The following is a 17500-nucleotide window of genomic DNA, read 5'->3' as shown; positions in this document are numbered from 1 at the left end:
TTGCTATATATTATTTATCAGTATTAGTATTGTGTTTCTCATTGCTATATATTATTTATCAGTTTTAGTGTTGTTTTTCTCAATCCTATAGATTATTTATGTTTATTATTTTTTATAGGACTATGTTGGCTGTTTGACTATAACAGAGCTACAGAATTACCTAAGAAACCTTCTGATTGCCCTGAGGAGGGTGCACAGTTTTGGCATCATACACCGGGATGTCAAACCGGCTAACTTTCTCTACAACCGAAAACAACAGAGGCAAGTTTGCTCTTTATTTTGTTAACTTTTAGTGTAAGAAAATAAGCACATGATACTGCCACTGCTTGTACAGTGGTGTGCATGCAGGGTTATGATATTGTGCCAGAGAATAGTGGTGGATGTATCTCCTGTGTCTACCAAGAAAGAGATTCAGGTATTAATTCATCTACAGGGAATTAACTGTTTATGTCATGATGATGAGGAAAGAAATGTAAAAGGAAAGGAAATTAAAAAATTGGTTTAGATTGAATGATGAAGGGTGGCTTTTAAGAACAGAAGCTGTATTTTATCAATCATTTCCAAGTCTTTTTCTTGGTGTTAATCTAATCTTTTGGCTCAGGTACTCTTTGGTGGACTTTGGCTTAGCCCAGGAAGTCAGCCAAATAAAGACATCGGCCATGCATGGCAACTTAGCGCGAATAAATCGTGCAAGAATAGAGGCTGCGAACCAGATACTCACGCCACCCACAGTGGAGACACCACACCATCCTGCCAACAAGACAGTGAAGAGGAAGCTGGTTGTTAGTCCTGGAGTGAGTTTATTTGCTAGTTTGTATTATTATATTTGATATGTTTATTTTATATTATTTTAATATATATACTTTTTTTTTTTGCTTCAGTGTTCTTTTGAGTGGTTTGTATGGTATTATCTATAGGTAGCTCATTAAAGGTTAAAGACATCCTGTTTGAGTTTTGAGTTTATAATGAAGTAGTTTTAGAACTAGGCTTTGTGATATTCTTTTCTTGAATTGCAAGCATATTTTATTTAAAAACAGGTAATCTGTTTTAAGACACCTGTCTTTGGTGTTTCATATTGACATGATTTTTTTCATGGCTGTCGTGTTTTGCTGTACAAATTATTCAAGACAATGGTAATTTTTTGTGTAGGTGAACTATCCTCAGGTGTTCAAATGTGTCTTGCACCTCCTTCCCCTCCCCTAACCTCCACCTCTTTCTTAAACTTTGCCCTCTACTCCCTTCCATACATGTTATCCTTGGAGCAGTTTGATTGAAAAGATGGATAATTGGATTGAAGTCTAGAACCACCACAATGTTCCAGTAAGCCTTATGACAATACAGCACAAGGTAAAAGGTCTTTATGAAGGAATTGGAAAAGAATGGTATAAAAGAACTGACAATAAAGTAGCTTGCCGAGCTTTTCTGCCCTGCAGGTGCTGTACTTGACATAATTGATGATGCAGATAGGAACAAGGAAAAAAATTAAAATTGTTTGAGATGTCAGAAAAAGTTTTTGCTGTTAGGAAGAACTATGCAGGTAGAAGAAAGGAGAAGCAGCAATGAACCATGTTGGCTAGGCTTTCTTGCAAAGGGGCAGCAGAAGACAAGGGATCCTCTCCCTTGGTTCCTCTAACTCGGAGTCTTGTGCTTCCCTTCACAGTAACGCACCAGGCTGTTCTGTAATGCTTTAATCAAGTGAGCTTTTAATGTGTATAGTAATTTACACAACTACTATAATTTATTTAAGGTGTTCTATTATATTGTTATTTAATTATTTTTGTATATTTTGAGTCCTGAAGTATAGGCAGGAGTTTGGGGAATGCAGATCCTCTGAATCAGTTATTTCTTATGGGAATGGTTGTCTTGTTTTATGTTTTTTCATTTTATTTTATGGATTCAGGAATGGAGCTCTTCCATAAATCGAGGACTACCTATATCTTGTTTTCAAGTTTTAGTTTGTAACTTAAAGAACAGCACAGCTTCCTGTCTTATTCTTATGTACCTGTTGCTTTTGTTGTCCATAATTTCTTGTCAAGTTAGCATTTTTTGGTGTTGTTTAATACATGATTTCTTTGGTATTTTAAGTATGCTTCTCACCAGAAAAAACATTAATATTAATCATGAATTTGAAATTTATGGGTATATATTGTACTAGTGTACTTCATCATTACCAAAGTCTTGGTAATCAATATTTTGATATTAAACTTGATTGGTGTGGCAATCCTACACAGGAACCAACAGAGGCTGAGAAAAGTGTCAAACGAGCAAGGCAGGGATCACCTCCATCAACATCTGTGTCTAGCATCCTCTCTACTACAACAAACAGAGTTAATACAGTGAGTCTTTTTTTGATAATAGGATTACTATATTTGATTATTAGACAGAGAGTGATCAGTTGATGATTAGTGTGTTATTAAAGTTCTGTTGCATATTAGAGTATGTGAGACTTAACATTAGTGCTATATATTGGATTTGGCAAACAGATTTTTTAATTTTATGAGAAATGCTGATTGATATTAGATTTTCTGTATCTCACTTATGTAGTGGCAACTTAACAATAATTCAAACAATCAAAGGTTTAGAAGACATGGCTGAACAAAATACATCCAATGTAAGAAAATGAATAATGTAAGAAGCCATGATTTTATCACTACTTGTTGAAAATTACTTGTAGCTCTATTTGTAAAATATGGTTTCTGCATTCATAATTTCTCACACATGGTTGACTCCAAATAACACAGAGTTCATAAGTCTTATTGAAGAGATACAAAGTAAATAATCCAGTGAAAGTGGTTGAGGTCAAATGATATGTAGCAACTAGTTATAACAGGATGCAGATTTTATGACATATTAGGTGTGACTAAAATTTTTTCGTAGAGACCTTATATATTCTTACAAAAGTATGTTTAAGAGTATGCATTTACTCTACAAGTAACATCTGGCACTTGGTATTAGATGATTTAGTTGTGTTGAGCATCAACTAATTTATATTTGTATTGATAACCATTCTCCGTCTAGGCATTACGTCGTTCACCAAGAAAGCAGTGTTCCATTGCACCATCACCAAAGAAGGAAAATTTTGAGTTAATGGGGACACCAAGGAAGGTTTCGATTCAGAGTTCAAATGTGCAACAGGTAAGAGTAATGTCTTTGGAAAAGCAAGCTGTTAGTATTGTTTTTTGTTCAGTTACACACTCGTTAGACCAGCTGCTTATGACATGTATCAGATATCTTTTGCAAACAAACCATCCATTTATAATAGACATGTGTCATCTGATTTACAGTTATCTTATTTTGTTCTTAGAAAGTAAAGGTACTCGACTTTTTTATTTAGTTGGGTTTCTTTATTTATAGGACTCCCCAAGCAAACATACCAGAAATGCTGAAGCTAATCGTAGGTTAGAGTCACCAGACTTTAATGGTAAGCATGATTTATATTTATTATGTATAAAGGATATATAACAAAAGAGTTTCAGATTTCCTTCAGTTCAACAGTCTTTCAAATCAGTTGTGTCTGTGCTGTAAGGAATTGCTCTGATCAGTGGCTATATAAGTTTAGTGAAATACTTTGTTCAGTAATCAGGTTGAATGACTTGCCTTGCACTACATGTTCCTTTAAATCTTTCATACTGTATATGCAGAGATGAAGGAGAGGTTATAGAATGAAATGGAATACTTAATACACTGTTAACATATATGATGGTTATATTCTCTCTGGCCATGTCTTCTGTTCTTCTCTTTTTGGTTGCATTATGCTAATGGTAATTTCAGGCTTTGAGGGTTCTGGCCAATCTCATCAGCTCATGCGACAAGAAGGTGCAAGAGTTTTAAGACGTTCTCCTCGAAAACCAGCACCTGTGAACAATACGACCACTCAGCTTGAGGGCTTAGCTAAACATTTGCAGGAGGTTACATCAAGACAAGGTACAACAAGAAATTGAAGTAACAAAGACTTCAATGTGGACTTCCATATTGATATTAGTTTCTTTGTTTTGAAATAGTATCACAACAGGGAGGGGGAGATTCAGGGTATACATGCCTCATATAAAATGTGTTTTTTAATTTGATGTTTATTGTTGAATAATTCACCAATGACTTAAATGAGTTGTTGATTAAATACAGAAATGAAGACTACAGTCTTGCTAACCACAAGAAAAAAGCATCATAGGTACATTTAAGGGCTTGTTACTCTACACTAACCCATTTTCATTAAACCTGGCAATACACCTGAAATACATAATAAATTGCTGATGCGTAAATTATCATGAAACTAATGGCATTATAGTTTAAGCTTGGCATCTTGTGATATTCAGTTTTGAACCTTGCATTACTGCTGATACAACTCAACTAGAGTAAAAAATCCAGAGTTCTCAGATACTGGGCCCAAGCTTAGGTAAATAAGAATGTTTTGGGAGCATGAGTGGATTAAGCTGAGACATGCTTAGGGCAGATTATTTTATGGGCCCTTTCAGTAGGGTAATATTACTCTACGGATGGAGAAGTTTCTTTTCTTTCATTGCTACTTTGACTTTCCCACAAACTGTTCATTACTATAGCTGCTTGACTCAACTGCTGTTTACTTTTGTTTCAAATGGGAGCAATATACAGTATGTTCAGTTCAAAAAAGGCTGTTCCATCACATGATGTACAATCTCCTCTACTTACAAGTTCAACTTCTACATGGCCAGTTTGTGAACTTCAGTTTTTGACTCTCGTATTGGAAGCACATATTTACAGATCCTACTGATTTGTTTCCAGTACAAGGGTTGAAACTGTTAATTAACTTATTAACAGTGTTGAGTGATTTTCCATGGAAGAGAATGAGACTGTGTCACAGCTAAGCTTCCCTCCTAAATTTAGGTAGCTAGGCTGATGGGAAATACAAATAATTTTAGTGAAAGGGGTATTGGTATGAATTTGTATACATGTATATGTTTTTTACGCTTTCAGCAAGCAAAACCCCGGTAGCAAAAGTGGAGATCACAGACATATCAAGCACGAGTAATGAATCATCATTAGCAAGTAAAAGTTTCACACAGCGACACCGTCAGATGTCCAGCGTTACAGCTCTTAGTGCCAGAGTCCCTCGAATTGCCAAAGCGTTTCAGCAAAAGCAAGGACCTTCTACTGCCTTCAGGGATGTGAGAGTGCTACAAGAGGTAGATGATTTTTATGATTTAAGCTTTTGTGGAATATTAGATATTTCATGTATTACAGAGAATGCAGTTTTAGTATTTAGTCTGAATAATAAAGAAGGTAGATGTGCTTTTTACTCTCAGAGTTCTTGAAACTAAGTGATTTCTTTGGACATGGGTACTATATTTTTATTGCATTCATTCATGAAGCCCACAGAACTAGTTGCAGAATAACAATGCATGAATAAAGGATAGAGTCCTATCCTGAGTTTATAACCAGTAAGGTATATATTTTTTTTAACCACTTGGTCAAGTGTACCGTCCATTGTCGACTTTTCTTAAATTTAGTTGCACACAGAGTGCTCCATATTTGCTCAGCCACCAGTTGACCCTGATTCTCCTGTTCAGTGAATTTTTAGGATTTTTTTTTTCGTATGCTATTAATATTGCTATTGTTATTATTATTATTATTATTGTTTTGTTGTTATTGTTGTTATTATTACTTATATTCTTATTTTTATTGTTTTTGTTTTTGTTTTTGTTTTTGTAATTATTATTTTTATTGTTATTGTTATTGTTAGTTTGATTGTGATTGTGATTATCATTATTATTATTAGTAGTAGTAGTAGTAGTATTGACAATAGAATTATTATAATGTTATCAAATTGCTAATAACAGTGAAAAATTAAAAATCAGTGGTAAACGGGTTAGAAAATTTAGACTAGTTAGTTGTGTAGCTATCTGTGCAAAACATAATTGATATACTAAAATTACAGTGGATATAGCATGTATATTGGGCCATCCATGATCAGTGGTTAATTAATCCACAGTGTGAAATAAAACCTTAATTTCTTCTGCTTTAGGTACAAACCAGAAAAGGAGCAATGTTGCAGCCAGTGAGTTGTAAATGTTATGGTCATCCCCGAGTCTGTAGTGTGTGTGTTACAAGAACAAATCAGGTGGCCCCAAGAGCAGGCACACCAGGTTTTCGGGCTCCTGAAGTGCTTCTGCGTCACCCTGATCAAGGAACCGGTAAGAAATTAAGAGCTAGTTGATAATACTTTAACTTATAGCACCAAGCATTACCTAAGATATTATGAAAAATATCAATATTTCCTGTTTGTCTCGTACAGTGAAGTATCTTATGATGAATATATATATGTATCATGTTGGAAAACATTTTATTAACCCTTTTTATGATTATCATCCATCTTTTTCCCCATAAAGCTGTTGATATGTGGTCAGTTGGTGTTATCCTGTTGTGCCTTCTAAGTGGACGTTACCCGTTCTTCCGTGCTGTTGATGACCTCTCCACCTTAGCTGAAATTGCTACATTACTTGGGACACAAGTGATGAAGAAGACAGCAGCACATTTGGGTAAGGGATTTTTAATGTTTTAGGAAAGTGGCAGTTGCAAACTGAATAATATCAGAACAGCCCAGGAGAATCATTTGCAAGCGTCTTGAATATCCTGCTGCTTTTTTGTGTCCTTGACTAGATCTATACTTTAATAACTTAATTTACACTTTCCTTGTCTTTCAGGAAGATTGTTTTTATTTTTTGATTAAAATTGATACTGTTTATAGTATCATGATAACCATAATACCATCAATACTGATAATATTAATAATAACAATAATAGTATTAGAAAAAAAAATCCAAAATTTAAGGAATGGGATAATCATGTGAAGTGAGATCAGCTTATTAACCCACTAGTGCTGGTATATTTTCAAGCTGAAAATAATAGCTTCCGGGTGGCTTAAAAATTGGCGAGCGGGCCAGTCCGGAAACTAGCCCGCCTGCTGCCCGCTGCCCATCATGGGCGACAAAATCATAGCGCAAGCTCTGATCTAGTGTCGCACTGGCAGGATGCCCAGGAATTTTTTTTCCAGGTGTCTCGCATGCGAGACACCCGGTGCAATTGGGTTAATTGACTTCTTGGTGACTAAGTGCTTGTAGAGCCATCTCTGCATGTACCCAGCATCAGTGGGTTAAGTATTATGAATGCTTGATCTAGCTCTATATGTCTGTAGAGTCAAGAGAAAAAATAGATTTGTGGACACATGAATTCAGAGGCCTATAAAACCTGGGAAAGTATATTGATAATCTTGGTGTTTTTTTTTATCTTTATCACTATTATTTTCTCTTCTTTTTATTATTACTTGCACTGTTATTGCTAATTATTTACATTGTCATTAATACATTTATAACAATTATTATAATTTTCATATAATTTCAGGAAAATTGTTTACTTGCTCAGAAACCAGAAATCCACTTGATTTGATGAAAGTGTGTGAGATTCTTCGTAGCAACTCTAGGAGAAGCAACATCAACATAGACAAAGAGACCATGTCACAGCCTTGTCCAAGTTGTTACCAGCAAGAAACGTGTGTGTGTCTCATCCCCCCCACCAAGGCTACTACCTCACAGACTGCATCTGGGCAAGCCAGCAAAAAGAGATCACAGGCCCAGGAACGACAGCCTCTCAAAACACCTGGGACACAGCGTAAGGGAAATACACTGGCTGGTGCCTCATCAACCTCAAGGACAGAATCTGAGGCTGCAGCCACTAGTAAAAAAGCACAGGAGCAGATGCAGGTACAGCCCCAAGGTCCAGCAACACCCAAGCTAAAGGAGGAGGAGCAGACTAAAGCAGCAGCCTCAGACAGTAGCTGTATCGTGATCACCCCTTCCTCCTCTTGCAAGAAAATGCAGCCTGAGCCAGAGCTGCCAAGGGACTCCCTGGAGGTGATTGAGGTTAAAATTAAAGAAGACAGACACTGCAATGCTGTTGCTGCGGCATACCCACCACTTGTTTACCACCTGTTGATTAGGCTCCTAGATCCCAATCCAGATACTCGCATTACTGCTCAAGAAGCCTTAGATCATCCCTTTTTAAAATGTCCCTTAGGTTAGCTATCTAGGTACATATGTATGGTACAGTACTGCGTTTGAGGTATTTTTATACGGTTTTGATTAAGGGTTAGAGTTCATTAACTAAGGCAATTCTTGGTATGTTAAAGTTGTGTTAGAATATTTGAGATTGATATATTTATTATGATATTTACAGTGGTGATAATAAGGCTGAAACTCAAGCATAAGGAAGTGGACATGGCTGTCTCATTGTATATTATATTTGTACAAGTACATTGTTTTGACCATTGGATTATACATTCTGTTGTATTATTCATCTTTTTCTTTTTTTTTTCTTTACAGTACAATTAATATTAGTTTGAAATATATTAGTATTCATATAATAATGGTACTTTGGAACAGGAGTAGGAGTTAAGTTAAACGAAATAGGACATACCAAAAAAAAGAACACAGTAATGAGATTAAGAAAGGCATAAATCCAGGAAATGTTTAACTTTTAATGTTATGAAATGATAATGGAGATTTGCAATTATGAGAAGTTCTTGAAGTTTTATTGTTTATTATCTTCTATATGTATGTATTTGTAAAGATCATGAAATTAAAAATTATTAGATGCTGAGCTGCCAAAGACAATTAAGAATAAGTACAGATACTTAATTATTCAGTCATGGTGTATATGATTATACAGTGTCAAAGCAGCTGAAGTACACAGTTTATAAAAGGGCCTTCTTGATAAGATGTTTTTGCTTAGGAAATGACAGTCCTCAGGGAGATGAAGAAAGGAAGAACCATTGAAATATCATTCTTCTGTCTTTTTTGTTTGTTTTGTGTGTTTAATGTACTCCTCAGTGTCCATCTTTACTATTACAAGATATATTCACCGTCAGACTTGAGCTCATACTCTCAGACCCTTGCTCAAAGTGATATACAAAGTTAAATTCAAACTGAAATAGCCATTCATTTGGGTGACATAAACTTAAATATAATTCACAGATTAAAACTTACCTCACACTTATATTAAAATGTGAATCCACTATCTGTTACATATGAATGTAATTATACAGGAATGTAAGTTAGATATGTGTATAAGCAGTTTAGCCAAAGTAAGTTCAATATTTTAATTGCCATGTACAAGATGCATTATGATTTCAACAGTGTGGTAGAATTTGGTTTTGAATAAAAGTATTGGATTGCTTGATTTGTAATGAAGCCATCATAGGATTTTCAAACCTTTTTTAGCATTTTATTGCCTATGAGTAGCATTTACATGAAAAATAATTGCTGATAGTCATTTTCCTGATAGCACAGTGTTGATGATCCAGTGCTGGACTTCATCATGATATCATTACTGTTCCTAATATCTCAAAGCTTTTATTGTTTCCTGTATCTGTCGAGCTTTTGGAATTATATACTTCTATTTTTACACATACTGTAAACCAGCTTAGATATTTTCAAACACTAATAGCCAATTTATGTGATGGCTAATGAATTTAGAAATGGAGATAAAAATGTGATAGATAAAACTGAACAGAAAGCCTTGGCTGTGATAAACTTGATAATTATTAACTATCAGAAGTAGAAATAATTTAAAAATGTAAAGTGCAGTGAATAAAGATCTCGTTTCCTTGCATCTTGTATTTTCATAGCGTGAATGGTCGAAAAACTTCATACTGGTTAGAAGTATGATCTTGTATCGAATTAATTGTAATTACCGTTGTTACACTGTTACATCATTGTCCACTCTTTAGCATTGCTTGGCTGTTAACTGTGTATGTTATAGTTGCTAATATGTGTCTTCTGTGGAGATAAGGAATCCATGAATGAACTGTTCATTAAAAGGATAATCCATTTAAAAGAGGTTATTGAAACAAGTTCCTGATTGCTCAACTTTTCATGGTATTTAAATGTTGACTTTTGTCTTCCGTTCATATGTTTATGTACATTTTTCAAAAAACCAAAATCTCTATGATCATGGTTCATTTCTGGTTAAAAGTCTCTGAATTTGATGGTAGTCTGAGATGTAGGAGTTTATTGGGATATCGTTTATACTTGACTCTGTAATATACCCAGTTTACTTGTGTGCTTCACTTTTGATTAGATTTTTTTCCTTTTTGTGTGTGTATGTGTGCACATTTTAAATTTTATTAAGAACATTGCATCTTACAGATAAGATTGGATGTTGGGGAACATGCCTGGAAAGATTTCTTAGTCCTCATCTTCCATGTTCACCTCCACTTTTCCCTCCTCCAAATCTCTACTACTACTACTTCTCCTTTCTCCTCCTCCTCATACTACTCCTCCTCGTTTTCCTCCTCTTCCTCCTCCTCTTCCTCCTCCTCCTCCTCCTCCTCCTCCTCCTGCTCCTGCTCCTCCTGCTCCTCCTCCTCCTCCTCCTCCTTCTCCTTCTCCTCTTTCTCCTCCTTCTCCTTCTTCTCCTGCTCCTCCTCCTGATCCTCCTCCTCCTCCTCCTCCTCCTCCTCCTCCTTTTCCTCCTGCTGCTCCTCCTCCTCCTCCTCCTTCCCCTCCTCCTCACTCATCATTCATTTTCTTCTATACCTCCTCCCTTCTCTATTCCTCCTCCTGCTCTTCCTCCTCCTTCCCCTCCTCCCCCTCCTCCTTACTCCCCATTCATTTTCTTTTATACCTCCTCCCTTCTCTATTCCTCCTCCTTTTTCTCCTCCTCCTCCCCCTCACTCATCATTCTTTTTCTTCTATACCTCCTCCCTTCTCTATTCCTCCTCTTCCTTTTTCTCTTCCTCCTCCTCCTCCTCTTTTTCATTGTCTTTCTCCTCTTCATTCTCTTCTTTTGGCTCCTCCCCCTCAGGTCAACTTTATTTCAGTGTTATTAGGTATTTCTATTATTTTTTTATTAGGTAACTTGATAATCACGAACGAAAAAATGAATTGATGAATTGCAGACTGAGGGTTTTTAGGCGATTTCTGTCATAGCCACATTTAAATCTAATAGTATTTTCATAGTGGAAGATATCATGCTTGGATGAATTCTGTCCAGGTCTTCACAATGTAGTAATCATTTTATTGATTTTAGATCATTACATATTAAGCTATCATCATTACTTTTACAATTATAATAGTACAAACATTTATTTATACAATATTGGGGGATTTACTAATTATAGATGTGACAGTTGCTCATTAGACAGTGAATCATGGATCCATTTAATGGATTACTGAAGGAAGTATGGCATATTTATGAATATATTTAGTATGTCTTTTGGAAGTTTTGAGATGGCCTGATATTGTTTGTTATAAGCAAAATGTGTTCCAAGACAATATTTTACTTTCAAAATTAATATGTTAAAAAATTGTGTCTGATTTTTTAGTTCATGTGATAATGGAACTATTCAGTGCGTCACAACTTCTAGTAAATTTTCAGGTGATGAAATCACCCTGTGTTCCCTCAGCTTTGAAAGGGAAATAAAGAGGTTTGCATTTATTTGGTCTTTAATTATCCTAAAACAGCAGTTTTTGTAAAATACTTTTGAGAGGTTTGCTTGTTAAGATTAAATTCAATGTATGATTTAATCATGAAAGTTAAGGACAGAATAGACTAGAGTTGAATTCATTTATGGTATTAAAACAGAAATAATCCAAAAGGACAAATCTCACTTTTGCTGCTTAGTGTACTGTTATTGATTTTATTTGGAAGACAAATACAGAAAGGCACTGAATGTACTGATATATATTGGGATATTGTCAGACCATATTTTTTACTTGTGATAACGAGCATAAATGCTAGACCCAAAACTCTGAAAGCAAAGGGACTTTGTTAATCCCTTACCAAGGATAGGTATAAACCAAGTCAACATGAAACTAACCATTTTTTTCTTGAAGTGGAAAAGAAATGATCAATAATCGTTTTCATTTTACTGTTTCCAATAATGCTAAACCACAAAATGTTATGAACTAGACTATGCCTAAAATATGCCACTAGTCATCATGTTGCTGCATTTGTAAGATTTACTGAATTATTGAATTGAATTGAAACCCTGTTGTTTTTTTGTTTTTTTTTTGGATAAAGTGTCATTAGGTATTAAATGAATTGTTAACTGACAAAATAACTAATGCAATATTCATGTAAAGTCAGTAAATAAAAGAAGGGCATTTGTTTGTTTTTATTATAAAAAGACAACCCATTGCAGTGATAAGTTGGGATCATATCAAGGGCCAGGCACTAGCCCCATTAACTTTATAAACTAACTATATATAATATTTGGTAATTAAAAAATAACAGAATTATTATTTTCCTTAAAGATAATAATGAGGCAGGCTTTAGTGAAAGGCAGTTACATATAACTTAAACCACTTATTTGTTTAACTATATGGAGAACCTTACAGATTATAAGTACAATGTACAGCATGTATGAAATATGACTAATCTTTGGAAAAAGTATGAAATCTTTTTACAGGTTACTAACAGGGACTAAATGCTCCTGTAAGAAAGACAAATGATGATGATAAAAGTGATGATTGTATGATTTGGTTAAGTCATAATTCCATATGCATGTGTCAAGGAATACAATGAATTCTAGCAAAAAGTCCAGAAATGTGATTTTGGTTAACATTAAACTTAATAAATCAGGGAAGGTCCTAGTGTCCATCATTACTATGTAATCATGATGCTTTTCATTATATATGATTTTAATGTGCTGCAAAAATACTGATTTACTAGCTCAGTATACCAAAAAATACGATACAGTTAGGCTATTGTTTTATTTTCTCTTCCAAAAATGGTCCTATTGGGTTGTGAAATATAAAGTAGATTACAGAAGATTGTCAAAATCCTGTATCAATATTTTGATTAAAGTGTGATTATTCATGTTTATATCCCCATGTGTTAGCATTCTGAACCCAGATACAGTGAAGCTTGTATCTTTACTTGGACACATTTTATACAATGTAAATGGATGGAGAATCAGATATTCTTTATTCTAAGAATAAATTAAGGTCGCAAAGCTACAGAACAGGGTGTATGCAGTGGGAGTTATATCACGTCTATTTTTTCCAATTACGTACCTGGTTAAGAAAAAGAAATAGTACAAAAAAAATCAAAATTTTGAAGATCTAAATGTGCCAGTCTCCAAATCAAGCTTGCGTTCCATTCGCACCATTTCAAAACATATGGCAGATATACGGCTGACGGTGAGTGCAGCGTTGTTTGAGGAGGCCTATGTTAGACACGCCTGCACAGCGCTGATGGCTGCCCAGAGTGTTCTCTTGGTCGACACCCCAGTGAGAAGGCAACACGGGCTGGGCTGTCATGAGGAAGGCCCAGTCATCCTTGTTGAAGGCATCTGTGGCGCTGGTCCAGTAGGTAGTACCTGTGAGTAGATTGTGTTTTGAATACATTTATTTATTTATATGATCATGTTTTTCTTATTGTTATATTCCCTTCCAGTGTGAGAATATGCTTGTGACTTGTGAGATAATTAATGTTTACTGAAAATATTTGTTTTGAAAGAAATGCCACTATGCATTCATCTACAGGAAAAGCACCATTCTTCGCCAAGGCACGCAGCGCCCATCACCCACCGTCGGCGAGGCGGTCCATGAGCAGTTCGTGCTGGGTGCCGGGCGGGTTGAGGGTCAGCAGGTGGCCCCCGCGACGCACGCACGACGCCACGGCCTCCGGGAAGGTGAGCTCCTCCTCGCCGAACCAGTAGCACCCGAGGCCGATCCTCTCCCAGTCGCCGCTGCACTCACCTGCCACATTTCCACCAGTGGAAATAATATGACGATAATTTTTAGAGTATATTGCACACACCCCATTGCCATTGAAGAAATAATGAACGATGACTGATTCTTGTTAATAGTATGTAATATCCGTCTTTCATTTAATTCGTATTCCTATAACGGCGTCCACACTTCGTCTTACCTCATCATCCCGCGCCACGTGCAGCAACCTCAAAACGAGTACCACTGATATGTGTCATATTACCCATGCCACTTACCCTACAGTTAACACTCCTCTGTATAATAGTGATAAAAAAAACTCTCTAATGAATACGTCTCGAGTAGCCCTAAGTTACCTGTGTGTGTCGCCGGGTACACGGTTAAGGTGGGCGGGCGGGCAGCGGCGGCGATGGGCGGGCCAAGCAGGTCCGGGAAGTGAGAAACCACCGACCGTTTCTCCAAAGTGCGGGTCGTGTTCTCCACATTTCCGAGGCGGATGAGGGCGTCGGTGAGGCGGTCTTCCAGGCGGTCTATGATCTCCCTGGCGGCTGCTAATTGCGCTTCCATGGAGTTTTCCGCCTTCTTCTCCCGCTGCAGCCGCTCGATGCGCCGCCGAAGGAAGTCCACCTGAGCGAAAGAAAGATCTTGCAATAGTTTACAAAGTATTTACGCAATACAGGTGTGGCGTTACAAGAGGTGAACTGGTAAGATTATATATATATATTTGTGTGAAACAAATTTCTAAAACAATGATAATGGTGCTATTCATAAACAGGTCAATCAGTAAATATATTGATAAGTAGGTAAACCGACAAATAAACAAAGCATCCTTAAATTATTTAAAGATGTGAATAATATAGAAACAATGCAAATTATACCACACTCGATCCGCAATGTCCAATACCCAAGTGTCCTTTAACTCCAACATAAGTAAGATGCCAATCATTGTCTAAGCCTTCTAAGAACGCATTCATAGGAGGAAAATATTTTTTCGCTCTATCAAGAGGACCTTTCACGCCAGCGCACGCGGCAAAAATTACGCGGTATTAAATTCTGAATGAATGCTTGTGCTTCTCAGCGACGGCGCGGAAAACCACTTCCAGCTGTTGTGATTAATGAACAACAGTCGCGATCGTTTTCGCGGGGATAATTTCGATGAGGGGAGGGAGAGGGGAGGGAGAGGGAGACTAGAGGGAGGGGGGGGGAAGAAGGAGAGGGAGAGGGAAAGGGGAGGGAGAGGGAAAGGGGAGGAAGAGGGAAAGGGGAGAGAGAGGGAAAGGGGAGGGAGAAGGAGAGGGGAGGGAGAGGGAGAGGGAGGAGAAGAGGGAGAGGGAAAAGAGAGGAAGAGGGAGAGAGAGAGAGAGAGAATATGAGTGAGAGAGAGAGAGATAATATGAGTGAGAGTGAGAGAATGAGGGAGTGAGTGAAAAGAGAAGAGAGAAGAGAAAAGAAAAGAAAAAGAAAGAGAGAAATAAAAATAGAAAAATTAAGAAAAATAAAAAAAAGAGGAGAGCAAGAGAGGGAGGGTGATAGCTGCTATTTTATTATAAAGCACACAGAAGGGAACCTGTTTTGCATCTCCCCTCCTACTGAACAAACAGCCGGGGCGTAACGGCGTTCGAGCTTGCAATTTTTGGTTCTCTTTTTAGCATGCCAAGGACGTCTTTCCAAAGCCATGTATAGTTAAGATCATCACAACAAAAACTCAAGATTCCACACAACATTTATAAACAGTTGCCACGAAAGAAAAGAAAAGAAAAGGAAAAACAAACGCGAAACAAAACTGACGTTGAAGGCGTGTTTGTTAAGTTTCGCCTCAATTTTCTTCGACGATGAAGAGAGCTTCTGCACATTGTCGCTGACGCCTTCCAAGTCGTTGTCATGGCGGCCCAGCTTGTAGAAGACGTTGTTCAGCTTCAGTTCGTCCTCCTGAAATATTGGAATGTTATCAGGTTTTTTTTTTTAGTATGACAGGAAGATGAGTAAGGATGTGCGAGTGGAGTTGCTACAAGAGATGGTGCAGATAGGATCAACAATGTTAAAATTCCTATAATGTGCGTTTATCAATTCAACAATTTGCAGGATTGATTTGTTACTAATGAGGAGTTGTTCTTAATTGTACATATTTCTGTTTTTAGAAAGTGATAAGTCTTTGTAGAATCTTCAGTTTTAGAAGTGCAGCTTAATCAGTAATGAAATGCAAATGAAGAAGAAGAAAAAAAGGGTCGTTCTGATCGCAGATAAGTTTAAACCTAGTATTTTTTTAACCAAACAGTCTGATCCCTGTCACAATAGGAACTTTCAGGTGTACACATCCATCCACATTCACCTCGAGAAACGCACATACCTTGAGAGCTCTCGTCACATCGTTGAGCTTGACCATGAGACCCTCGTGTCCTCTCCTCAAGTCCTCCAGCATCGAGGGCGACCCGCTTCCTGCGCCGTTCCTGCCGAAGCAACCGAACTCTCTTTATTTCTCCAAAGGGGTAGGAAGGTGTTCCATCGAGATATTAATTCAAAGTATATTTCATCGTATTATGTCTGTTGGTAATGATTAGATTTGTAAATATTTGCTGGTTTCCGTGTGTTTCTGTAGTATTTTTCCTTTAAACATAGGAGTCCGTTTCTTATCACACACACACACACACACACACACACACACACACACACACACACACACACACACACACACACACACACACACACACACACACACACACACACATACACACACACACACACACACACACACACACACACACACACACACACACACACACACACACACGTGCACATACTCACGTGTGTGTTTGCGTGTCTACATACGTGTGTGGAAAATAAAGAAATTTACATCTGTATTTTCGCGGCACTTACCCGCCCGTCAGATAGTAATCAGTGCCCACGAAGTCGATGGGTTCGAGCCGCTGAACAAAAGCAGATCGCGGCCCCGTCGTTGCCTCGCTCAGCGCCGCCCACGCCAGTATCAAGACACAAGGCCACATGGTGATAGCGATGCAGTCTGGGGAAGAAAATAAATTGATTATGTATCCTGGATTGTGATAGTTTTACAAAAAATGATTCCATGGTAAAGATAAAGAGAAGTAAAGAGATATAATGAGAGAGATAGATAGATAGATAGATAGATAGAGAGAGAGAGAGAGAGAGAGAGAGAGAGAGAGAGAGAGAGAGAGAGAGACAGACAGATAGATACGGAGAGAGAGAGAGAGAGAGAGAGAGGGAGAGAGAGAGAGAGAGAGAGAGAGAGAGGGCGGGGAGAGAGAGAGAGCGCGCGCGCGAGAGAGAGAGAGAGAGAGACGGAGAGAGAGACAGAGAGAGAAAGGAGAGAGAGAGAGAGAGAGAGAGGGCGGGAGAGAGAGAGAGAGAGAGAGAGAGGGAGAGAGAGAGAGAGAGAGAGAGAGAGAGAGAGAGGGGGAGAGAGAGAGAGAGAGAGAGAGAGAGAGAAAGAGTGCGTGAGAGAGAGAGAGAAAGTGAGGAAGAGAGAAGGAAAGAGAGAGAGAGAGAGAGAGAGAGAGAGAGAGAGAGAGACAGAGAGAGACAGAGAGAGAGAGAGAGAGAGGGAGAGAGAGAGTAAGGGAGAGAGAGAGAGTGAAGGAGAGAGAGAGAGAGAGAGAGAGAGAGAGAGAGAGAGAGAGAGAGAGAGAAAGAGAAAGAGAGAGAGAGAGAGAGAGAGAGAGAGAGAGAGAGAGAGAGAGAGAGAGAGAGAGAGAGAGAGAGAGAGAGAGAGAGACAGAGAGAGATAAAGTTTATATGTCATCAACCGGATGCATTGAATACAA

The 17500-nt window shown here is 37.6% G+C and overlaps 2 protein-coding genes across 4 annotated transcripts in view; one reads left to right on the top strand and one right to left on the bottom strand.

Moving 5' to 3' along the window:
- The window catches only part of LOC113812217 (cell division cycle 7-related protein kinase), a 17028-nt gene extending 7389 nt beyond the window's left edge, over positions 1–9639 (top strand). Inside the window, exons 5-14 of one of the 2 annotated variants that reach the window (XM_027364074.2) lie at positions 119–261; positions 602–794; positions 2232–2327; positions 3019–3135; positions 3355–3421; positions 3772–3924; positions 4951–5159; positions 5999–6167; positions 6363–6512; positions 7375–9639. In XM_027364074.2, coding sequence (XP_027219875.2) covers positions 119–261; positions 602–794; positions 2232–2327; positions 3019–3135; positions 3355–3421; positions 3772–3924; positions 4951–5159; positions 5999–6167; positions 6363–6512; positions 7375–8051 — 1974 coding nt within the window. In that variant the 3' untranslated portion in view covers positions 8052–9639. Of the gene's footprint in view, positions 1–118; positions 262–601; positions 795–2231; positions 2337–3018; positions 3136–3354; positions 3422–3771; positions 3925–4950; positions 5160–5998; positions 6168–6362; positions 6513–7374 lie in introns of both variants that reach the window. The other variant, XM_027364073.2, reaches the window with a different exon arrangement.
- Positions 9640–12133: 2494 nt separating this feature from the next.
- Positions 12134–17500, bottom strand: part of LOC113812219 (C-type lectin domain family 4 member G) — a 29348-nt gene continuing 23981 nt past the window's right edge. Inside the window, exons 2-7 of one of the 2 annotated variants that reach the window (XM_027364076.2) lie at positions 16578–16722; positions 16051–16150; positions 15492–15632; positions 14060–14330; positions 13563–13733; positions 12134–13351 (exon numbers count right to left, since the gene is read on the bottom strand). In XM_027364076.2, coding sequence (XP_027219877.2) covers positions 13143–13351; positions 13563–13733; positions 14060–14330; positions 15492–15632; positions 16051–16150; positions 16578–16705 — 1020 coding nt within the window. In that variant the 5' untranslated portion in view covers positions 16706–16722 and the 3' untranslated portion in view covers positions 12134–13142. Of the gene's footprint in view, positions 13352–13562; positions 13750–14059; positions 14331–15491; positions 15633–16050; positions 16151–16577; positions 16723–17500 lie in introns of both variants that reach the window. The other variant, XM_070143732.1, reaches the window with a different exon arrangement.

This window comes from Penaeus vannamei, chromosome 31, assembly GCF_042767895.1.
Source record: "Penaeus vannamei isolate JL-2024 chromosome 31, ASM4276789v1, whole genome shotgun sequence".
NCBI lineage: Eukaryota > Metazoa > Arthropoda > Malacostraca > Decapoda > Penaeidae > Penaeus > Penaeus vannamei.
Note: the sequence above shows the minus strand (reverse complement) of the source record. Positions and strands in the feature narration are given on the sequence as shown.